At 54.0% G+C, this 24,789-nt stretch overlaps 1 protein-coding gene across 1 annotated transcript in view; it reads left to right on the plus strand.

Annotated features, from left to right (window-relative positions):
• Positions 1–24,355, plus strand: part of LOC132377669 (cytosolic 10-formyltetrahydrofolate dehydrogenase-like) — a 41,335-nt gene extending 16,980 nt beyond the window's left edge. Inside the window, exons 10-17 of the mRNA XM_059943891.1 lie at positions 4,115–4,202; positions 10,260–10,353; positions 11,079–11,178; positions 16,623–16,721; positions 17,403–17,568; positions 19,983–20,088; positions 21,667–21,866; positions 23,897–24,355. Coding sequence (XP_059799874.1) covers positions 4,115–4,202; positions 10,260–10,353; positions 11,079–11,178; positions 16,623–16,721; positions 17,403–17,568; positions 19,983–20,088; positions 21,667–21,866; positions 23,897–23,952 — 909 coding nt within the window. The 3' untranslated portion in view covers positions 23,953–24,355. The remainder of the gene's footprint in view (positions 1–4,114; positions 4,203–10,259; positions 10,354–11,078; positions 11,179–16,622; positions 16,722–17,402; positions 17,569–19,982; positions 20,089–21,666; positions 21,867–23,896) is intronic.
• The last annotated feature ends 434 nt before the right edge of the window (positions 24,356–24,789 follow it).

A 24,789-nucleotide genomic window follows, 5' to 3' on the forward strand; every position in this document is an offset into this window, starting at 1 on the left:
ACTGTGATCACCCCCCCTCAGTCTGACCCATTTACTGTGATCAACCCCTCAGTCTGACCCACTTACTGTGATCACCCCCCCTCAGTCTGACCCGTTTACTGTGATCACCCCCCCTCAGTCTGACCCGTTTACTGTGATCACCCCCCCTCAGTCTGACCCACTTACTGTGATCACCCCCCCTCAGTCTGACCCACTTACTGTGATCACCCCCCCTCAGTCTGACCCGTTTACTGTGATCACCCCCCCTCAGTCTGACCCACTTACTGTGATCACCCCCCCTCAGTCTGACCCACTTACTGTGATCACCCCCCCTCAGTCTGACCCGTTTACTGTGATCACCCCCCCCCTCAGTCTGACCCGTTTACTGTGATCACCCCCCCTCAGTCTGACCCACTTACTGTGATCACCCCCCCTCAGTCTGACCCACTTACTGTGATCACCCCCCCCTCAGTCTGTCCCGTTTACTGTGATCACCCCCCCTCAGTCTGACCCATTTACTGTGATCACCCCCCCTCAGTCTGACCCATTTACTGTGATCACCCCCCCTCAGTCTGACCCGTTTACTGTGATCACCCCCCCTCAGTCTGACCCATTTACTGTGATCACCCCCCCTCAGTCTGACCCATTTACTGTGATCACCCCCCCTCAGTCTGACCCATTTACTGTGATCACCCCCCCTCAGTCTGACCCATTTACTGTGATCACCCCCCCTCAGTCTGACCCGTTTACTGTGATCACCCCCCCTCAGTCTGACCCATTTACTGTGATCACCCCCCCCTCAGTCTGACCCGTTTACTGTGATCACCCCCCCTCAGTCTGACCCACTTACTGTGATCACACCCCCTCAGTCTGACCCACTTACTGTGATCACCCCCCCTCAGTCTGACCCACTTACTGTGATCACCCCCCCTCAGTCTGACCCACTTACTGTGATCACCCCCCCTCAGTCTGACCCATTTACTGTGATCACCCCCTCAGTCTGACCCACTTACTGTGATCACCCCCCCTCAGTCTGACCGGTTTACTGTGATCACCCCCCCTCAGTCTGACCCATTTACTGTGATCACCCCCCCCTCAGTCTGACCCGTTTACTGTGATCACCCCCCCCTCAGACTGACCTGTTTACTGTGATCACCCCCTCAGTCTGACCCATTTACTGTGATCACCCCCCTCAGTCTGACCCACTTACTGTGATCACCCCCCCTCAGTCTGACCCATTTACTGTGATCACCCCCCCTCAGTCTGACCCATTTACTGTGATCACCCCCCCTCAGTCTGACCCACTTACTGTGATCACCCCCCCTCAGTCTGACCCACTTACTGTGATCACCCCCTCAGTCTGACCCACTTACTGTGATCACCCCCCCTCAGTCTGACCGGTTTACTGTGATCACCCCCCCTCAGTCTGACCCATTTACTGTGATCACCCCCCCCTCAGTCTGACCCGTTTACTGTGATCACCCCCCCCTCAGTCTGACCCATTTACTGTGATCACCCCCTCAGTCTGACCCACTTACTGTGATCACCCCCCCTCAGTCTGACCCATTTACTGTGATCACCCCCCCTCAGTCTGACCCATTTACTGTGATCACCCCCTCAGTCTGACCCACTTACTGTGATCACCCCCCCTCAGTCTGACCCATTTACTGTGATCACCCCCCCTCAGTCTGACCCATTTACTGTGATCACCACCCCTCAGTCTGACCCACTTACTGTGATCACCCCCCTCAGTCTGACCCATTTACTGTCCTCACCCCCCTCAGTCTGACCCAATTACTGTGATCACCCCCCCTCAGTCTGACCCATTTACTGTGATCACCCCCCCTCAGTCTGACCCATTTACTGTGATCACCCCCCCCTCAGTCTGACCCATTTACTGTGATCACCCCCCCCTCAATCTGACCCGTTTACTGTGATCACCCCCCCTCAGTCTGACCCATTTACTGTGATCACCCCCCCCTCAGTCTGACCCGTTTACTGTGATCACCCCCTCAGTCTGACCCGTTTACTGTGATCACCCCCCCTCAGTCTGACCCATTTACTGTGATCACCCCCCCTCAGTCTGACCCGTTTACTGTGATCACCCCCCCTCAGTCTGACCCATTTACTGTGATCACCCCCTCAGTCTGACCCACTTACTGTGATCAGCCCCCCTCAGTCTGACCCATTTACTGTGATCACCCCCCCTCAGTCTGACCCATTTACTGTGATCACCCCCCCCTCAGTCTGACCCGTTTACTGTGATCACCCCCCCTCAGTCTGACCCACTTACTGTGATCACCCCCCCTCAGTCTGACCCGTTTACTGTGATCACCCCCCCTCAGTCTGACCCACTTACTGTGATCACCCCCCCTCAGTCTGACCCATTTACTGTGATCACCCCCCCTCAGTCTGACCCACTTACTGTGATCACCCCCCCTCAGTCTGACCCGTTTACTGTGATCACCCCCCCCTCAGTCTGACCCACTTACTGTGATCACCCCCCCTCAGTCTGACCCATTTACTGTGATCACCCCCTCAGTCTGACCCGTTTACTGTGATCACCCCCTCAGTCTGACCCGTTTACTGTGATCACCCCCCCTCAGTCTGACCCGTTTACTGTGCTCTCCCCCCCCTCAGTCTGACCCGTTTACTGTGATCACCCCCCCTCAGTCTGACCCGTTTACTGTGATCACCCCCCCTCAGTCTGACCCGTTTACTGTGATCACCCCCCCCTCAGTCTGACCCGTTTACTGTGATCACCCCCCCTCAGTCTGACCCATTTACTGTGCTCTTCCCCCCCCCCACAGTCTGTCCCATTTTCTGTGCTCTCAGCCTATCTTCCACCTCAAAACCAGTACCCAGCCTAGCTCCATATCCTTTCATCCCTCGAACAGCTAGAAAGCCACTGATCTCAGGGTTAAGTGAAATCCATAGAGTCATTGAGCACCACAGCCCAGAAGCAGGCCCTTCAGCCCATCTAATTCATGCTGAACTAGTTTTCTACTGTCCCTTGGAGCTGCAGCTTGAGCATCACCCTCCACTCCTGTTCCATGCATGTACTGATCCAAACCTCTCCTTACTGTTGATATCACACTTACTTGCTCCACTTCCACTGACAGCTCATTCCACACACTCACCATCCTCGGACTGAAGACGTTCCCCTACCATTTTACCTTTCTTCCTTCGCTCATGACCTCTAGTTCTATTGCCTCAGTGGAAAAAGCCTGCTTACATTTACCCTATCAACACCCCTCAGAATATTGTGCAGCTCTCTCCAATCTCCCCTCATTCTCCAACGCCACAGGGAATAAAGTCCTCACCTATTCAACCTTTCCCTGTAAGTCAGGTGCCCCAGTCCCGGTGTCATCCTTGTTGATTTTCTTCACACTCATTCGATCTCATTGCTATCATTCCTGTAGGTAGGTGACCAAAACTGGGCAGGATGTTCCAAATTAGGCCTCACCAACATCTTAGACAACTTCAACAAAACACTGCAAATCCTGGACTCAGTCCTCTGATTCTGGCTCAATAGGCTCTCTCTCTGAGTCCGTGACTTCCATTGCTCTCCGGAGTGGATTTTCCCAAAGATCCCACGGGAACCAGGGAGAAAACTGCACAGAGAGACCGGAATTGAACCTGGGTCCCTGGCACTGGGAGGCGATGCCACTGTCTGTCCCTTGTACGGGCGTCCTTTCCTCTTAGACGAAGTGGCAGTGCGGCCCAAGGAGCTGAATTTGTCACAAGTAGTCAGCATCGAAGCACAGAGTGAAATGCCAACACAGGCTGAGGATGCACCAGCATCGGTCTGCAGTTGCTGTCACACTTCCAGCGTCAACGTAGAATGCACGCAAGTTACTAACCTAACCGAACGACCTCGGAATGGGGGCATGCTGAGGAGGGGCACGGGGAGAACATACAGACTCCTTACAGGCAGCAGTGGGAATTGAACCTGGGACACGGGCACTGGAAAGCACAACCCAGCCACTCCACAATCGTGCCGCCTGCAACATCTCCACAAATGACGCTGTGGGCTGTCCTGAATCTGAATGAGTAAATCCCCACCGTCAAACATCCAACACAGAGGGAGAGGCAGACAGTTACAGATGTACATGATGTCCGTTCATTCCCACAGGTGACTCCCTTGACGGCACTGAAATTTGCAGAGCTGACGGTAAAGGCGGGATTCCCCAAGGGAGTTGTGAATATCTTACCTGGAGCTGGTAGGCACACATTCCTTGTGGGAACATTGTACACTCTCCCTCGGTCCCACCCCTCCCACAGTCCCACCGTCCCACAGTACCACCCCTCCCACAGTGTGACCCTCCCTCGGTCCCACCCCTCCCACAGTGTGACTCTCCCTCAGTCCCACCCCTCCCACAGTGTGATTCTCCCTTGGTCCCACCCCTCCCACAATGTGACCCTCCCTCGGTTCCACCCCTCCCACAGTGTGACTCTCCCTCAGTCCCACCCCTCCCACAGTGTGATTCTCCCTTGGTCCCACCCCTCCCACAATGTGACCCTCCCTCAGTCCCACCCCTCCCACAGTGTGATTCTCCCTTGGTCCCACCCCTCCCACAATGTGACCCTCCCTCGGTCCCACCCCTCCCATGGTACCACCCCTCCCACAGTGTGATTCTCCCTCAGTTACACCCTCCCACAGTGTGACTCTCCCACAGTACCACCCCTCCCACAGTGTGACTCTCCCTCAGTACCACCCCTCCCAGAGTGTGACTCTCCCTCAGTACTGCCCCTCCCACAGTGACTCTCCCTCGGTCCCACCCCTCCCATGGTACCACCCCTCCCACAGTGTGACTCTCCCACAGTACCACCCCTCCCACAGTGTGATTCTCCCTCGGTTCCACCCCTCCCACAGTGTGACTCTCCCTCGGTCCCACCCCTCCCATGGTACCACCCCTCCCACAGTGTGACTCTCCCTCAGTTACACCCTCCCACAGTGTGACTCTCCCTCAGTACCACCCCTCCCAGAGTGTGACCCTCCCTCAGTACTGCCCCTCGTACTGTGTGACTCTCCCTCAGTACCACCCCTCCCACAGTGTGACCCTCCCTCAGTACCACCCCTCCCACAGTGGGTTGTGGGTGTGGATTGTGGAGACGTTGTGGGTGGGTTTTGTGTGGGTTGTAGGTGGGTTGTGGGTGTGGGTTGTGGGTGGGTTGTGGTTGGGTTATGGGTGGGTTTTGAGTGTGGGTTGTGGGTGGGTTGTAGGTGGGTTGTGGGTGGGTTGTGGGTGTTGGTTGTAGGTGGGTTGTGGGTGTGGGTTGTGGGTGGGTTGTGGTTGGGTTATGGGTGGGTTTTGAGTGTGAGTTGTGGGTGGGTTGTAGGTGGGTTGTGGGTGTTGGTTGTGGGTGTTGGTTGTGGGTGGGTTGTAGGTGGGTTGTGGGTGTGGGTTGTGGGTGGGTTGTGGGTGTGGGTTGTAGGTGGGTTGTGGGTGTGGGTTGTGGGTGGGTTGTGGGTGTGGGTTGTAGGGTTGTAGGTGTGGGTTGTGGGTGGGTTGTGGGTGTTGGTTGTGGGTGTGGGTTGTAGGTGGGTTGTGGGTGGGTTGTGGGTGTTGGTTGTAGGTGGGTTGTGGGTGTGGGTTGTGGGTGGGTTGTGGGTGTGGGTTGTAGGTGGGTTGTAGGTGGGTTGTGGGTGTGGGTTGTGGGTGGGTTGTGGGTGTGGGTTGTAGGTGGGTTGTGGGTGTGGGTTGTGGGTGTTGGTTGTGGGTGTGGGTTGTAGGTGTGGGTTGTGGGTGGGTTGTGGGTGGGTTGTGGGTGTGGGTTGTGGGTGTGGGTTGTGGGTGGGTTGTAGGTGGGTTGTGGGTGTGGGTTGTGGGTGTGGGTTGTGGGTGGGTTGTGGGTGTGAGTTGTGGGTGGGTTGTAGGTGGGTTGTAGGTGGGTTGTGGGTGTGGGTTGTGGGTGGGTTGTGGGTGTGGGTTAGACAATAGACAATAGGTGCAGAAGTAGACCATTCGGCCCCTCGAGTCTGCACCGCCATTCTGAGATCATGGCTGATCATTCACTAACAATACCCAGTCCCTGCCTTGTCCCCATATCCCTTGATTCCCCTATCCATCAGATATCTATCCAGCTCCTTCTTGAAAGCATCCAGAGAATTGGCCTCCACCGTCTTCCGAAGCAGTGCATTCCACACCTCCACAACTCTCTGGGAGAAGAAGCTCTTCCTCAATCCATCCCCTCTGGTACTGGACTCTCCCAACATCTGGAACATATTTCCTGCCTCAATCCTATCAAATCCTTTAATTATCTTAAACGTTTCAATCAGATCCCCTCTCAATCTCCTCAATTCCAGCGTGTACAAGCCCAATCTCTCCAATCTCTCTGCGTAAGACAGCCCTGCCATCCCAGGAATCAACCTAGTGAATCTACGCTGCACTTCCTCAATTGCCAGAATGTCCTTCCTTAAACCTGGAGACCAAAACTGTACACAATATTCCAGGTGTGGTCTCACCAGGGCCCTGTACAAATGCAAAAGAACATCCTTGCTCTTGTATTCAATTCCCCTTGTAACCAAGGCCAACATTCCATTTGCCCTCTTCACTGGGTGTGGGTGTGGGTTGTAGGTGGGTTGTGGGTGTGGGTTGTGGGTGGGGTGTGGGTTGTAGGTCTGGGTTGTAGGTGTGGGTTGTGGGTGGGTTGTGGGTGGGGTGTGGGTTGTAGGTGTAGGTTGTGGGTGGGTTGTGGGTGTTGGTTGTGGGTGTGGGTTGTGGGTGGGTTGTGGGTGTGGGTTGTGGGTGTTGGTTGTAGGTGGATTGTGGGTGAGTTGTGGGTGTTGGTTGTGGGTGGGTTGTGGGTGTGGGTTGTGGGTGTTGGTTGTAGGTGTGGGTTGTGGGTGGGTTGTGGGTGTTGGTTGTAGGTGTGGGTTGTGGGTGGGTTGTGGGTGTGGGTTGTAGGTGTGGGTTGTGGGTGGTTGTGGGTGTGGGTTGTGGGTGGGTTGCAGGTGGGTTGTAGGTGGGTTGTGGGTGTGGGTTGTGGGTGTGGGTTGTGGGTGGGTTGTGGGCGGGTTGTGGGTGTGGGTTGTGGGTGGGTTGTGGGAGTGGGTTGTAGGTGGGTTGTGGGTGGGTTGTGGGTGTTGGTTGTGGGTGTGGGTTGTAGGTGGGTTGTGGGTGTGGGTTGTGGGTGTTGGTTGTGGGTGTGGGTTGTAGGTGGGTTGTGGGTGGATTGTAGGTGGGTTGTGGGTGTGGGTTGTAGGTGGGTTGTGGGTGGGTTGTGGGTGTTGGTTGTGGGTGTGGGTTGTGGGTGGGTTGTGGGTGGGTTGTGGGTGTGGGTTGTAGGTGGGTTGTAGGTGGGTTGTGGGTGGGTTGTGGGTGGGTTGTGGGTGGGTTGTAGGTGGGTTGTGGGTGTTGGTTGTGGGTGTGGGTTGTGGGTGGGTTGTGGGTGTGGGTTGTGGGTGGGTTATGGGTGGGTTTTGGGTGGGTTCTGGGTGTGGGTTGTAGGTGTGGGTTGTGGGTGGGTTGTGGGTGTTGGTTGTGGGTGGGTTATGGGTGGGTTGTGGGTGGGTTATGGGTGGGTTTTGGGTGTGGGTTGTAGGTGGGTTGTGGGTGTTGGTTGTGGGTGGGTTGTGGGTGGGTTGTGGGTGGGTTGTGGGTGGGTTATGGGTGGGTTTTGGGTGGGTTGTGGGTGTGGGTTGTGGGTGGGTTGTGGGTGTGGGTTGTGGGTTGTGGGTGGGTTGTGGGTGTGGGTTGTGGGTGGGTTTTGGGTGGGTTCTGGGTGTGGGTTGTAGGTGTGGGTTGTGGGTGGGTTGTGGGTGTTGGTTGTGGGTGGGTTATGGGTGGGTTTTGGGTGTGGGTTGTAGGTGAGTTGTGGGTGTGGGTTGTGGGTGGGTTGTGGGTGGGTTGTGGGTGGGTTATGGGTGGGTTTTGGGTGTGGGTTGTAGGTGAGTCGTGGGTGTGGGTTGTGGGTGGGTTGTGGGTGGGTTATGGGTGGGTTTTGGGTGGGTTCTGGGTGTGGGTTGTGGGTGTGGGTTGTAGATGGGTTGTGGGTGTGGGTTGTGGGTGGGTTGTAGGTGTGGGTTGTGGGTGGGTTTTGGGTGGGTTCTGGGTGTGGGTTGTAGGTGTGGGTTGTGGGTGGGTTGTAGGTGTGGGTTGTGGGTGTGGGTTGTGGGTGGGTTGTGGGTGTGGGTTGTGGGTGGGTTATGGGTGGGTTTTGGGTGGGTTCTGGGTGTGGGTTGTAGGTGTGGGTTTTGGGTGGGTTCTGGGTGTGGGTTGTAGGTGTGGATTGTGGATGTGGGTTGTGGGTGGGTTATGGGTGGGTTTTGGGTGGGTTCTGGGTGTGGGTTGTAGGTGTGGGTTGTGGGTGGGTTGTGGGTGTTGGTTGTGGGTGGGTTTTGGGTGTGGGTTGTAGGTGAGTTGTGGGTGTGGGTTGTGGGTGGGTTATGGGTGGGTTTTGGGTGGGTTCTGGGTGTGGGTTTTGGGTGTGGGTTTTGGGTGGGTTCTGGGTGTGGGTTGTGGGTGGGTTGTGGGTGTTGGTTGTGGGTGTGGGTTGTGGGTGGGTTGTGGGTGTGGGTTGTGGGTGGGTTGCAGGTGGGTTGTAGGTGGGTTGTGGGTGTGGGTTGTGGGTGGGTTGTGGGTGGGTTGTGGGTGTTGGGTGTGGGTTGTGGGCGGGTTGTGGGTGTGGGTTGTAGGTGGGTTGTGGGTGGGTTGTGGGTGTGGGTTGTAGGTGGGTTGTGGGTGTGGGTTGTGGGTGGGTTGTAGGTGTGGGTTGTGGGTGGGTTTTGGGTGGGTTCTGGGTGTGGGTTGTAGGTGTGGGTTGTGGGTGGGTTGTAGGTGTGGGTTGTAGGTGTGGGTTGTGGGTGTGGGTTGTGGGTGTGGGTTGTGGGTGGGTTATGGGTGTGTTTTGGGTGGGTTCTCGGTGTGGGTTGTAGGTGTGGGTTTTGGGTGGGTTCTGGGTGTGGGTGTGGGTTGTGGGTGGTGGTTGTGGGTGGGTTATGGGTGGGTTTTGGGTCGGTTCTGGGTGTGGGTTGTAGGTGTGGGTTGTGGGTGGGTTGTGGGTGTTGGTTGTGGGTGGGTTATGGGTGGGTTTTGGGTGTGGGTTGTAGGTGAGTTGTGGGTGTGGGTTGTGGGTGGGTTCTGGGTGTGGGTTGTGGGTGTGGGTTTTGGGTGGGTTCTGGGTGTGGGTTGTGGGTGGGTTGTGGGTGTGGGTTGTGGGTGTGGGTTGTGGGTGGGTTGTGGGTGTGGGTTGTGGGTGTGGGTTGTGGGTGGGTTGTGGGTGTGGGTTGTGGGTGGGTTGCAGGTGGGTTGTAGGTGGGATGTGGGTGTGTGGGAGGGGTGTGGGTTGTGGGTGGGTTGTGGGTGGGTTGTGGGTGTTGGTTGTGGGTGTGGGTTGTGGGTGGGTTGTGGGCGGGTTGTGGGTGTGGGTTGTAGGTGGGTTGTGGGTGTGGGTTGTAGGTGGGTTGTGGGTGGGTTGTGGGTGTGGGTTGTAGGTGGGTTGTGGGTGTGGGTTGTGGGTGGGTTATGGGTGGGTTTTGGGTGGGTTCTGGGTGTGGGTTGTGGGTGGGTTATGGGTGGGTTTTGGGTGGGTTCTGGGTGTGGGTTGTAGGTGTGGGTTGTGGGAGGGTTGAGGGTGGGTTTTGGGTGTGGGTTGTGGGTTGTGGGTGGGTTATGGGTGGGTTTTGGGTGGGTTCTGGGTGTCGATTGTAGGTGTGGGTTGTAGATGGGTTGTGGGTGTGGGTTGTGGGTGGGTTGTGGGTGTGGGTTGTAGGTGGGTTGTGGGTGTGGGTTGTGGGTGGGTTGTGGGTGTTGGTTGTAGGTGGGTTGTAGGTGGGTTGTGGGTGTGGGTTGTGGGTGGGTTGTGGGTGTGGGATGTAGGTGGGTTGTAGGTGGGTTGTGGGTGTGGGTTGTAGGTGGGTTGTGGGTGTGGGTTGTGGGTGGGTTATGGGTGGGTTCTGGGTGTGGGTTGTGGGTGGGTTATGGGTGGGTTTTGGGTGGGTTCTGGGTGTGGGTTGTAGGTGTGGGTTGTGGGTGGGTTGTGGGTGTTGGTTGTGGGTGGGTTGTGGGTGTGGGTTGTAGGTGGCTTGTGGGTGTGGTTTGTAGGTGGGTTGTGGTTGTGGGTTGTGGGTGGGTTATGGGTGGGTTCTGGGTGTGGGTTGTGGGTGGGTTATGGGTGGGTTTTGGGTGGGTTCTGGGTGTGGGTTGTAGGTGTGGGTTGTAGGTGGGGTGGGTTGTGGGTGGGTTTTGGGTGGGTTCTGGAGACGTCGTGAGGAGGTTTGTTGAGGGAGACGGGGTGTGATTCATGCTCTCTGAGCCCCTGTTCCTCTCCCACAGGCTCTCTGATCGGCCAGCGGATCTCGGAGCACCCTGATGTACGCAAGTTGGGGTTCACAGGCTCAACCCCGGTGGGCAAACAGATCATGAAGAGGTGAGAGGAGACCTGGTCTTGTGGGTCTCCTGGGGGTCCGGTAGGACATCGTTTACCTCAGGAACTCTTTGCTGTGAGACGTGGAGGTTCGGGTGTGGCTCTCCGGTCCGGTTATGGGACAGGAACGCGGCTGGTCTCCTCTCTCCCTCCTCCGGCCCCTCACCCCTCATCCTGCCTCACCTTGCCCTCTGTCTCCTCAGCCCATTGCCACAACAAGCCCCATTGGCCCCTCTTCTCAGCCTGCCCCTCCCCTCGTGCTAATACCCATTGTTGCCTCTATGTTAGACCCCCCCCCCCCCCCGGCTAACTGGTCTGGTTGCTACCTCAGGTTCCTATGTGTGCTGGCCACAAGCCCCACTGCTTTGGCCTCACTGCCATCCAAAAGGACCTCATTCCCCCCCCCCCCCAGTGCACTCTGTGCTTGTCCACTTCCAATGCAACCCCCAACCCAGGATGGGATAGTAACACCTTCCCACTCACCCACCATCACCCACCCTGGCTCCTCTCACCTCCATCTTTCCCATCTGCATCCCAACCAGCACCTCACACTCCCATCCCTACCAGCTCCTCCCACCGGCAGCACCGAGGCAGGGGAGACCAGAGGGGTGCCACAGGGATCCTGAGGTGTGGGGCTTGGGTTGTTGGAGGTTGAAGGGGTGGTGAGGGAGTTGAGATTGAGGGTCTGTGGAAGTTTCACTGTGGGTGACGGTGACCCTCCCCTACAGCTGTGCGGTGAGCAACGTGAAGAAGGTTTCCCTGGAGCTGGGGGGCAAATCCCCACTGCTGATCTTCAGCGACTGTGACCTGGACAAGGCTGTGCGGACGGTAAGGGTCTTACAACCTGCCCAGGGGTGGGGGTGGGGTTGGGGGTGAGGAGTGGGGGTGAGGGTGGGGGTGAGGGTGGGGGTGGGAGTGGGGGTGGGGGTGAGGGGTGGGGGTGAGGGTGAGGGTGGGGGGTGAGGAGTGGGGGTGGGGGTGGGGGTGAGGGTGGGGGGTGGTGGTGAGGAGTGGTGATGGCCAATCCAGAGGATCCAGGAACATCCCCCCCCCCATTTCATTTCTGCTGGGTCACAGTTTGGGGGTAAATTCTGTGTTCCACCACACCCAGGGGGAGCTCTGTCACTGGGGCAGTGGACTCTCCTTCGTCACGTGTAGTTACCGATACCCCCTCCCCTGTAGAATCACAGGGGTAGATGATGGGATTCACAGCAGGCAGATCAGTAACAGACTGGGCAGAGAAGTGGCGGACGGAGTTGATTCCGGGTAAGTGTGAGGACATAGTGATTACAGAGTAGCACACACAGACAATGCTGCAAGTCGGGCAGTGTCTATGGAGAGGAATAAACAGTTGAAATCTCTGCCCAAGACACAGAGCATTTGGCTGTAGAGGCCAAGTCATTAGGTCTCGTCAAAGCAGAGGTTAATAGGTAAAGAATTAGCCAGGGTGTCAAAGGTTACAGAGAGAAGGCAGGAGAATGGGATTGAGAGGGATAATTAATCAGCCATGATGGGATGGTGTAGCAGACTCGATGGGCTGAATGGCCTGCATATTATGGTATTATGGTTTTCGATGCTGCCGGAGCTATAGAGTTCCTCCGGCTTATTATACCATTCATCACAGTGGGGGGGGTTTAACCAGCTTGTTCATCATGTATCACAGTGGGGGGGGGTTTAACCAGCTTGTTTATTGTGTATCACAGTGGGGGGGGGGGTTTAACCAGCTTGTTTATCGTGCATCACAGTGGGGGGGGGTTTAACCAGCTTGTTTATCGTGCATCACAGTGGGGGGGGTTTAACCAGCTTGTTTATCGTGCATCACAGTAAGGGGGGGGGGTTTAACCAGCTTGTTTATCGTGCATCACAGTGGGGGGGGGTTTAACCAGCTTGTTTATCGTGCATCACAGTGGGGGGGGGTTTAACCAGCTTGTTTATCGTGCATCACAGTAAGGGGGGGGGGTTTAACCAGCTTGTTCATCGTGCATCACAGTAAGGGGGGGGGGTTTAACCAGCTTGTTCATCGTGCATCACAGTGGGGGGGGGGGTTTAACCAGCTTGTTTATCGTGCATCACAGTGGGGGGGGGTTTAACCAGCTTGTTTATCGTGCATCACAGTGGGGGGGGGGGTTTAACCAGCTTGTTTATCGTGCATCACAGTGGGGGGGGGTTTAACCAGCTTGTTTATCGTGTATCACAGTGGGGGGGGGGTTTAACCAGCTTGTTTATCGTGCATCACAGTGGGGGGGGGGGTTTAACCAGCTTGTTTATCGTGCATCACAGTGGGGGGGGGGGTTTAACCAGCTTGTTTATCGTGCATCACAGTGGGGGGGGGTTTAACCAGCTTGTTTATCGTGCATCACAGTGGGGGGGGGGGTTTAACCAGCTTGTTCATCGTGCATCACAGTGGGGGGGGTTTAACCAGCTTGTTTATCGTGCATCACAGTGGGGGGGGGTTTAACCGGCTTGTTCATCGTGCATCACAGTGGGGGGGGGGTTTAACCAGCTTGTTCATCGTGCATCACAGTGGGGGGGGGGTTTAACCAGCTTGTTCATCGTGCATCACAGTGGGGGGGGGTTTAACCAGCTTGTTCATCGTGCATCACAGTGGGGGGGGGGTTTAACCGGCTTGTTTATCGTGTATCACAGTGGGGGGGGGGGGTTTAACCGGCTTGTTTATCGTGCATCACAGTGGGGGGGGGGGTTTAACCGGCTTGTTTATCGTGCATCACAGTGGGGGGGGGGGTTTAACCGGCTTGTTTATCGTGCATCACAGTGGGGGGGGGGTTTAACCAGCTTGTTCATCGTGCATCACAGTGGGGGGGGTTTAACCGGCTTGTTTATCGTGTATCACAGTGGGGGGGGTTTAACCGGCTTGTTTATCGTGTATCACAGTGGGGGGGGGTTTAACCAGCTTGTTTATTGTGTATCACAGTGGGGGGGGTTTAACCAGCTTGTTCATCGTGCATCACAGTGGGGGGGCTTTAACCGGCTTGTTCATCGTGCATCACAGTGGGGGGGCTTTAACCGGCTTGTTTATCGTGCATCACAGTGGGGGGTGGAACCTACCCGGCACGTCCCCGGAGCCCGATCACCAGGGAAAACGCACGCATTCCACCGGGAGGACATACAGACACTCAGTCCTGTAGGGTGGAGATATTGAACGGGGGCCTCGGAAAGCCTCGAGCCGGAATAGCCGCACTACCTGCTATGCTACCACGGCAACCATGCCAAATGTATAATACATGTATAAATTAAATAAGTCATGCATGAAGAGAGCAAAAAAAAAAGAAAAAAAGTAGTGATGTGTGTTATGGGCTCATTGTCCATTCAGAAATCTGATGTTGGAGGGGCAGAAGCTGTTCCTGAGTGTGTCTTTACGCTCCTGTACCTCCTCCCTGGTGGTAGCAATGAGAGGAGGACATGTCCTGGTTACACACAGGACAGTGAGTATCTGGAATGAGCCGCCAGAGGAGGTGGTCGAGGTTATCACTGCGGCAACATTGAAAGGCATTTGAATAGGTACATGGAGGAGAGAGGCTTCAAGGATTATAGACTGAACTCGGGCATCTGGGACTAGCAGCGGGAATGATGGGCTGAATGGCGTGTGACTGGCAGTGTGAATGCTGTGCCGAATGCCCTGGGACTAGCAATGGGAACGATGGGCTGAACGGTCTGTCTGTTTGCATGTTATATTACTCTATGACGATTGCTGGCTCTGGAGACTTTGTGGGGTGTTGAGGGTCTTGATGGGTGGGAGAGATGAGCTGTGGGCCTGTCTGTATCTGAATTCGAGAGGTAGCAATGGGTAAGGCTCATGGGACCAACTTCAAATTGGCAGCACAACACAGCCTTCTCAGAAATAATCAGTAAGAGATAATATATACTGACCCCCCCCCCAGATAGGAGGTCCTTAAATAGTATCAGAATGGGGGGGAGCTGCTGTGGAGGGTGGAGGTGGTGATTGAGGGTTCCCACCAATTCTTAACTCCACACTATCACCAGAGATGCTGGAAATCCGGAGTAACACGTAGAGAAGGATGGAGAAACTCAGCAGGACAGGCAGCATCTGTAGAAGAGAATAAACAGTCGACGTTTCGAGCCGAGACCCTGCAGAAGCGTGGGGAATGTTGCAGAAAGATGGGGTTGTGGGGGAAGCATTACCAGTCCAAGGTGACCTTGTCTTTATTGTAGTAATGTGCTGTAGCTCATCGGTCAGGGTAGTTAAATACTAACTAGGTTAGCTAATCATTGGTTGGCCTTGTAAATGATTGGTCAGGTCGGTAAATCATCGATCATGAATTGGAGTTAAGCAGCCAAGTTAATGTGGAAAATATATCTCGACAATTTCGAGGAATTTCTAAACAAAAATAAACATGTACATTCCAACTTCCAGCAATTTCTCTATTTCCCTTCTCATCCCTTCTCTTATCCTCACTTCCCTATCACCTACCCCTGGTTCCCTCCTCCTTCCCTTCCTCCCACAGTCCACTCTCCTCTCCTTCAGCTTCCTCTTTCTTCAAAGCTTCAACTTTTCCACCTGTCACCTCCCAGCTTCTTACTTTATTTCCCCCTCCCCATCCAACTGCTTCCCCCCCCCCCTCCACCGGTCACCGATCTGCCACCTGCCCTTCTCCCCAGTCCAAGGGATCCAGGATCCCACCCCAACTGCCTTCACTTCTGCTGGACCCTGCTGGGTCACAGTTTGGGGGTAAATTCTGTGTTCCACCACACCCAGGGGAGCTCAGTCACTGGGGCAGTGGACTCTCCTTCGTCACGTGTAGTTACCGATAGAATCACAGGGGTAGATGACGGGATTCACAGCAGGCAGATCAGTAACAGACTGGGCAGAGAAATGGCAGACGGAGTTGATTCCGGGCAAGTGTGAGGACATAGTGATTACAGAGTAGCACACACAGACAATGCTGCAGGTCGGGCAGCGTCTACGGAGAGGAATAAACAGTCGAAATCGGGAGGAGCGGGCGGTGGAGGAGCACAAGCTAGCAGGTGGCAGCTGAGATCAGGTGAGGGAGAAGGGAGAAGGTGATAGCTTCTTTCTCAGGACTTGGCCCCTTCCTTTCTAGTCCTGATGAAGGGTATCGGGCTGAAATGTCAACTATTTATCGCCTCCCACTGAGCACATCGACAAAAAACATCGCTGGAAAACACATCCATCATCAGGGACCCCACCGTACATGCTGTCTTCCTGCTGCTGCCATCAGGGAGAAGGTACAGGAGCCTCGGGACCCGTGGACAGTTTTTACCCTGCAACCACCAGGCTCTTGAACCAGAGGGGGTAACTTCATTTGCCCCATCATTGAAATGTTCCCACATCCTATGGACTCACTTTCAAGGACTCTTCATCTCATACTCTGAACTGATTCCATCGGGAAGGAGGTACAGGAGTCTCAGGTCCCACACCACCAGGGTCAGGAACAGTTATAACCCCTCAACCATCAGGTCCCACACCACCAGGGTCAGGAACAGTTTTTACCCCTCAACCATCAGGTCCCACACCACCAGGGTCAGGAACAGTTATAACCCCTCAACCATCAGGTCCCACACCACCAGGGTCAGGAACAGTTACTACCCTCAACCATCAGGTCCCACACCACCAGGGTCAGGAACAGTTATTACCCCTCAACCATCAGGCTCCTGAACCAGTGAGGATAACCTCAACTCTGAACTGATTCCATCGGGAAGGAGGTACAGGAGCCTCAGGACCCACACCACCAGGGTCAGGAACAGTTACTACCTTCAACCATCAGGCTCTTGAGCCAGAGGGGATAACTTCACTCATTTAATAACTCTTATCTTGTTAATTCATGCTCATTATTTATTGCTATTTATTTATTATCTGCATTTGCATAGTTTGTTATCCATTGATCCTGTTTACAGTGACCGTTCTATAGATTCGCTATGGATGCCCACAGAAGAACCTCAGAATTGCATGTGTGACATGTATGTTCTCTAATAATAAATTTTATTTTGAACTTTGTTGTTTTGCGGCTGCAGTGCAGTACAAGAATGTTAAATTACTGCCAATTACAAAATAATGTAATGATTCCAAGTTAACCGATGGATGTGTTCTGCTGGGTGCAGAATGCGAGTCCCCATCTCATGGTCAGGATGTTTCGGTTGATGACACTGTGACGCAGTTTACTGTGAGTTTGAATCTGAATCTGAATAAATACTGCGGTGGTGTTGAAACTCCACGCAGATCGGCATCAAACCTGGATCTCTGATAACTCATTAACCCTTGCTTGTCTTCCCAGGGAATGGGGGCCGTGTTTTTTAACAAGGGAGAGAACTGTATTGCAGCAGGGCGACTTTTTGTAGAAGAGTCCATCCATGACCGGTTCCTAAACAAAGTGGTGAGTCCCACCGTTCTCTGCGTCCACATTCCAACACTGCCCTGCTTCCACACACAGCCGGGGTGAGAGGGGACCCCTCAGCAATTCACCCGGTGCCCCCCTCTGCCCTATGAAATATTCTCAGTTCAGTGATGAGAGGGGGGTCACTGTGTGATAGTTCAGTTCTGAGGGAGTGTCACACTGTGGGAGGGGTGGTACTGCCTAATCTGCCCTCCTTCCTCAAACCCTCACCACCCCTCGCCCCTCTCCCCCTCTCCTTTCACCCTTCCATCCTTTCCCCCTCTCTCTCCCCTCTCCCCTCAGCCCCCTCTCCTCATTCTCTCCCCTCACCGCTCTCCTCTCCCCTGTCCCTTCACCCCTTCTCCTTCCCCCTCTCTTTCTCCCCTCTCCCCCCTCCTCTCTCCTCTCCCCTCACCCCTCTCCCCCTCTCCTTTCACCCCTTCTCTCCTTTCCCCCTCTCTCTCCCCCCTCTCCCCTCACCCCTTCTCTCCTCATGTCCTCTCCCGTCTGTCCTCAGCCCCGCCCTCTCTCCCAAGATGGGAAATGCCACTGGCCAGTTGAGAATTGAACTGAATACAGGGGTTTAGTGTGAGGTTGTTGATCAGCAGGGTCACGGGTCAGACCCAGTGCTGAAGAGCTGCCTCTGGTAGCTACGTAATTGCAGTTGATCGTTGCCCGCAGGTGGAGGAGGTGAAGAAGATGAAGATTGGTGACCCTTTGGACCGATCCACTGATCACGGCCCACAGAACCACAGAGCGCACTTGGACAAGCTGATCGAGTACTGTGCCGTAGGAGTGAGGGAGGGAGCTCGGCTGGTCTGCGGGGGCAAGCAGGTCCCCAGGCCTGGTAAGTCTGCAGGACGCGGTGTATGTCTGCACGATAGTCCCTCTATCTGACACCCACATCTGCTCCCTGTTGTACACGTAAAGCATTCACACCCACACTACGGAGGGTGGAGCAACAGTGAGGGGTTAGTGTTACAGTTTACCAGATCAACACCCCAGCTCTAATTGCCACCGTGGACTGTAAGGAGTCTCTAGGTTCTCCCTGTGACCGTGTGTGTTTCCTCCCACGGTCCGAAGACGCACGGTTTAGGGTTCGTGCGCTTTGTTGGTGCCGGAAGCCTGGTGACATGGGTGGGCTGCCCCCAGCACGTCCTCGGTCTGTGTTGATCATTGACACAAACCACATATATCACTGTATGTTCCAATGTACATGTGACAAATTAAACTAATCTTGTTGTCAGACACAGAGTGAAACTCTGTGGCACGAGTTCGGCTCCTCTACTCTGCCGCAGAGTGCCTTGTTAAGGTCAATGGATCACTGGCAGCGCCCATTCCCTTCAGGAGAGGAGTACGTCAGGGATGCCCCATGTCCGGTCAATTGTATGCGATCTGTGTCGAGCCATTCCTGAGCCTCCTACGGCGAAGGCTGACAGGTCTGGTTCTGCGTGAACCGGACATGGAGGTCGTCCTCTCGGCCTACGCCGATGATGTACTCCTCATGATGACAGATCCCAATGACCTGCGGAGGATGCGCGAGTGCCAAGACGTTTTCTCGGCGGCATCCTCCTCCAGGATCAACTGGGCGAAATGTTCCGGACTCTTAGTGGGTCAGTGGCAGGTGGACTCCCTGCCAGAGGAGATGAGAGCTTTTAAGTGGAGTACTAAGCGTCTCCTCTATCTGGGAGTCTACCTGAGTCCTTCTGGGGAGACCTGGCTGGCGAACTGGCAGGACCTGGAGACGAAGGTCATGGCCCGGCTGGGGCGCTGGTCAGGCCTTCTCAGGGTGCTTTCCTATCGAGGCAGGGTGGTGGACATAAACCAGCTGGTGGCCTCCATGTTGTGGAATCGGATGGTCACCTTGGCCCCTCCTGCCCCGTTTGTTGCAAGACTGCAGAGGAAGTTAGTGGACTTCTTCTGGGGCAACAGGAAACACTGGGTCTCTGCAGCGGTCTTGAGTCTCCCAGTGGGAGAGGGCGGACAGTCGCTGGTGTGCGTCCGAACGCAGCTGGCGGCTCTCCGCCTCAGGACTCTGCAGAGATTCCTGTACGCCGAGCAGCCTCCCAGGTGGCACGTGTTGGCGACTTTCTTCCTCCAGAGGGGCTGCTGTCTTCACGAAGACATGTGGCTACCACCGGCGGGCGTCAGCCGTACTGCTTTGCGGAGTCTGCCTGGCTTCTATCAGGACCTACTGAGAGTCTGGAACATGGTCGCCTCAGGCCGGGAATCCCCTCCTCAGGCGGAGGGCGGGGTCCTGGCCGACTCTTGCCCTACCTCAGTGACTGTCGGTGCGGCTCAGTTGTGTGGACCGACTCAGGCCGAGCTGCTGGTCGGGCCCAGACCCCGTAATCTTCTCCGGGAGCCGTGTCCACACAACTTGAGCCGTCTCTCATCGATACCCACAGTCCCATTCAGGGATGCAAGTAGGAGGTATCTGTATGGGCTGCTACTCCACATCCTCCACTTCCTTGCCCTTGTCCACCGTCCAGACACGCCATGGCGGTCGGTCCTTCCACCCAGAGGTGAGGAGGGTCCCCACTTGAAGTCCCTTTACGAGGGGGTTCTTCCCATGCACCTGGGAGATCTCGGCTGGAGGGTACTGCATAGAGCGGTGCCCTGCAACAAGTTTTTCAGTTTGTACACGGATCTCCCACCCACATGCCACTTCTGCGGGCTGGAGGAGACCGTGTACCACATGTACATGGAGTGTGTGAGGCTGCAGCCTCTTTTTGCGTATTTGCGTGGGTTGCTTCTCGCCTTCTGGCTGCATTTTAGTCCCACCCTGTTTATATATGGTCATCCAGTAAGGAATGGGGCATGGAGGGATGAGGATGTCCTAGTCAACTTGCTCCTGGGGCTGGCGAAATCCGCCATCCGTGGGTCTTGGAAACGGGTGGCGGGAGGATCACCCCGGGCAGACTGCCTGGTGATGTTTAGGGGGTATGTTCGTGCCCGGGTCACTATTGAAAAAGAACACGCGCAGTCCACAGCGGCCTTGGAGGAGTTTCGAGACCGTTGGGCTCCGCGGGGTGTAAATGCCATCGTGGATAGGGATGGCAACATTCTGGTGTAATGTCTATTGTCTATTTGTAGTGCAGTAATTGTGTTTCCCACTGTTTTGTATATATTGTATAGCACTGATATTTGTAATAAAGGATTTTGTAATTAAAAAAAAGGGGTCAGACACACAGTGAACCTCCCTCCACACTTCCCGATCCACTTCATGACCTGGGTGAATGATTCCTTCTCTTGTTGTAGGATTTTTCTTTGAACCCACCGTCTTCACGGATGTGCAGGACCACATGTTCATTGCCAGGGAAGAATCCTTTGGGCCCATCATGATCATCTCCAAGTTTGCTGACGGGTAGGTGGTTCTGTCTCGTCGCTTGAAGACCCGAGCCTCTCTAAGCGAACAGCGGAGATGGGAGCTGAAGGCTCTCTGCCCCGTGCAACGTGGCGACGGGGTAACTGCAGCCAGACCTGTTCTCTTAAGTTCATTCGCAGGTCAGTGAGGGGCGTCAGCCGGGAGGCTCGATCTCCACAGCACCCGAATACAGGCACCAACACAACTTGGGACATCAGCTCATACAGTCTGCAAATCGGCCCTTCGACCCATCTTGTCCATTCCCATCCTACCAGTCCTAATCGGTCTATATCCCTCTAAACCTTTCCCATCCGTGTACCTGTCCATTTTAAATGTTGTTCATGTACCCGCCTCAACCATGTCCTCCGGCAGATCTTTCCGTAGAGCCACAAACACTCTTGAGGAAAAAGTTGCCCCTCAATCTTTCCCCTCTCACCTTAAAACCCCACAATCTGATCTTGATTCCACAACTCTGGGAAAAAGACTGTACGCATTCACCCTCTCGCTGTCCTTTATGATTTATAGGCCTCTGTAAGATCACCTCTCAATCTCCAGTGAATAACGCTGCTGCTTGCTCCGATTCTCTCTATAACTCTGACTCTCGAGTCCCAGCAACATTGTAAACCTCCTTCCATCTTTCTTCACATCATCATCAGTACATGCCATGTTGCATGACATCATCGTCATGTGCCGTGTCACATGACATCATCGTCATGTGCCACGTCACATGATGTGGGTGATCCTTCCATGAGCTGGGTCGTACTTGGCAAATCTATGTACAGAAGTGCTTTGCCATTGCTGCCTTCTGGGCAGTGTCTTTACAAGATGGGTGACCCCAGCCATTATCAATACTCTTCAGAGACCGTCAGCCTGGTGTCAATGGTCACATCACCGGAACTTGTGATCTGCTCCGGCTGCTCATACGACCGTCCACCACCGGCTCCAACGGCTCCACCTGACCTGATTGGGGAGGGGGGCTAAGCAGGGGCTACACCTTGCCCAAGGGTGACCTGCAGGCGAGCCGAGGGAAGGAGCACCTCACACCTCCTTTGGTAGAGATGCCACCCTATCTTTCCTATCACAAAGTTATGAAAACAAAAGAGCACTCCAATAGCTATTTCGACAGAAGAAGTCTGCATCGGAGTTTGCGTTGACTTGGAATGTGACCAAAAAGTTTGACAAATATTGATGGGTTGCGTAACAACCTGGTGTGGAAACACCAATGCCCACCAATCCCCCCCACCCTGTAATCTATTGCCCCCTCACTGCACCATGCTGTGAATGCTTTAAACCGCTTTTTGTATTGTTGCTTTCACTGTAAAGTAACGCTGGTATTTACTGTTTTTTTGCACATTTATTCCATATCTGTAGTTCTAACTTTATTTTTATATAACTCTTTACTCCTATAACTGTTGAACGAGGTTGCTTTCACACACACACACAGCGAATTCCTAATCGATATAAATGTCGATGGTGAATATAGTCAACCCTTGGAGATGGGGGTTGTGAAGACGATGCCAACAGGGTCTGGTGTACGGCTGGCTCTCACCTGTAACAACGTTGTCTTGTTTCCTGCAGCGATCTGGATGCAGTTTTGAAACGTGCTAACAACACGGAGTTCGGTCTAGCGTCAGGTGTGTTCACCCGTGACCTGAGCAAGGCTCTGTACGTCAGTGAGAAGCTGCAAGCCGGCACGGTCTTCATCAACACATATAACAAGACAGACGTGGCGGCGCCTTTCGGGGGCTTCAAGCAGTCTGGGTTCGGCAAGGATCTGGGTAAGACAGAGACCAGGAGAAGCACCAGATCCAGGGGGAAGAGGCAGCACCTTGTGCATATACTCAGCGCCTTCTAAAAACATCAGCCCGAACAGAGTGGGTACAGTGGGGGACTCCCAGACCAGAGGCATGGATAGAGTGGATGTGGAGAGGATGTTTCCTATAGTGGGGGAGTCTAGGACCAGAGGACACAGATAGAGTGGATGTGGAGAGGATGTTTCCTGTAGTGGGGGAGTCTAGGACCAGAGGGCACAGATAGTGTGGATGTGGAGAGGATGTTTCCTCTGGTGGGAGAGTCTAGGACCAGATGTGGAGAGGACCAGAGGGCACAGATAGAGTGGATGTGGAGAGGATGTTTCCTATATGGGGGAGTCTAGGACCAGAGGGCACAGATAGTGTGGATGTGGAGAGGATGTTTCCTATAGTGGGGGAGTCTAGGACCAGAGGACACAGAGAGAGTGGATGTGGAGAGGATGTTTCCTATAGTGGGGAAGTCTAGGACCAGAGGACACAGATAAAGTGGATGTGGAGAGGATGTTTCCTCGGACCAGAGGACACAGATAGAGTGGACGTGGAGAGGATGTTTCCTATAGTGGGGGAGTCTAGGACCAGAGGACACTGATGGAGTGGATCTGGAGAGGATGTTTCCTGTAGTGGGGAAGTCTAGGACCAGAGGACACAGATAGAGTGGATGAGGAGAGGATGTTTCCTATAGTGGGGAAGTCTAGGACCAGAGGACACAGATAAAGTGGATGTGGAGAGGATGTTTCCTATAGTGGGAGAGTCTAGGACCAGAGGACACAGATAGAGTGGATGAGGAGAGGATGTTTCCTATAGTGGGGAGGTCTAGGACCAGAGGACACAGATAGAGTGGACGTGGAGAGGATGTTTCCTATAGTGGGGGAGTCAAGGACCAGAGGACACAGATAGAGTGGATGTGGAGAGGATGTTTCCTGTAGTGGGGGAGTCCTGGACCAGAGGACACAGATAGAGTGGATGTGGAGTGGATGTTTCCTATAGTGGGGGAGTCAAGGACCAGAGGACACAGATAGAGTGGATGTGGAGAGGTTGTTTCCTACAGTGGGGGATTCTGGGACTAGAGGGCACAGCCGCAGAATAGAGGGGCATCCATTCAGGACAGGGATAGGGAGGAATCTGAGGAATTCATTGCCATCGTTGGCTGTGGAGGTCAAGTCACTGGGTATACAAGGTGGAGTTGATAGGTTCTTGATTACGCCAATGGTTACAGGGAGTAGGCAGGAAAATGGGAATAAGAGGGGATAAGTTCAGGCGTGGTTGAATGGTGGGGCTGACTCAGTGGCCTAATTCAGCTCCTATATCTTATGGTCTTAGCACAGAACATTACAGTATAGTACAGGCCCTTTGGCCCACAATGTTGCACCAACATTTCAACCTACTCTAAGATGAACCCAACCTTTCCCTCCCACGTAACCCTCCATTTTTCATGTGCCTACTTGAGAGACTCTTACATGTCCTTAATGTATCTGTCCCCCCGACAGGGCGTTCCACACACTCGTCACTCTCTGACCTACCTTATACTTCCTTTCAATCAGTTTAAAATGATGCCCCGTAGTGTTGGCCATTTTCACCCTGGGAAAAGTCTCTGGCTGTGAACTCTGTGTCTGCCTCTTTCCTTGCATACACCTCTATCAAGTCACCCCTCACCCTCCTTCAGTCCACAGAGAAACTGCATGAGCTGGAGACGGCCTGCCCTGTGTGTGTGCAAGGGAAAGGCAGTGTTGTTTGCTTTGCTGTGTGTTGTTTGTTGTACTTTGGCTCTGTGTTGATCTGCTGACCACTGTGCATGTACCGTTTCCCTGCTGGAGTGTGGGGCAGCCCCCAGCACATCCTTTGGTTGCTAATGCAAACAACTCATTTTACTGTCTGTTACGATATACATGTGATAAATAAACCTAATCTAATATAAACTGTCAAGGGAAGAGGGTTCAGATAAAAGATTATAATCTGCCCGTTTGCTCCAGAGTGAATCTCGCTGTCTCAATTCACAGGGCAGGAGGCGTTGAATGAATACCTGCGGACCAAAGCAGTGACCATTGAATATTAGCGGGAGGAGAATCCAGCGGCGCTTCTGCACGCGGAACCAATAATCAGATGGACTTCTGTCAATAATTCAGGACTGACCCACCTTTACAAACACACACACACTGACACGCAGTGATACACCAACCTCCTGGGCACAGAGCAGCGAGGGGTGGGGTATGTGAATCACTCTTCATAGGAGTCAGTCTACATAATGCGGTGGTTCAAATGAATTGGAATGGGAATCGGAATGGGAATCAGAATCGAAATCAGAATCGAGGAATCAAAATTAGAATCAGAATCAAAATCAAACTGAGAATTCAAATCGGGATGTCACTGCCATAACTGACAGTGTAGTTTTATGACAGCAGTACATAACATTACTGTAAATTAAAAATTAAAAAAAACAAATATATAAGGAATAATGATGTTGTGTTCGTGAGTTAATTCCATCACTGAGGACCCTCACTACCCAGGACATGCCCTCTTCTCATTGTTCCATCAGGGAGGAGGTACAGGAGCCTGCAGACATCGTCAATGATACAGGACCCCACCACCCAGGACATGCCCTCTTCTCATTGTTCCATCAGGGAGGAGGTACAGGAGCCTGCAGACACCCACTCCGATTCAGGAACAGCTTCCTCCCCTTTGCTGTCAGAGTCCTGAGCGGTCCAATCCAGGGATTTAACCTTTAAGCAAAAATCATTTCCATTTTGTCATTGGTAAGGAGTATCATCTCTTCAAGGTTCAAAGTAAATGTATCATTATCATCATCATTATTACAGGCCCTTCGGCCCGCAATGTTGTGCCAACCACGTAACCTACTCTAGGGACTGCCGAGAATTGCCGTACCGCATAGCCC

This window comes from Hypanus sabinus, chromosome 19 (genome assembly GCF_030144855.1).
Source record: "Hypanus sabinus isolate sHypSab1 chromosome 19, sHypSab1.hap1, whole genome shotgun sequence".
NCBI classification, from domain to species: domain Eukaryota; kingdom Metazoa; phylum Chordata; class Chondrichthyes; order Myliobatiformes; family Dasyatidae; genus Hypanus; species Hypanus sabinus.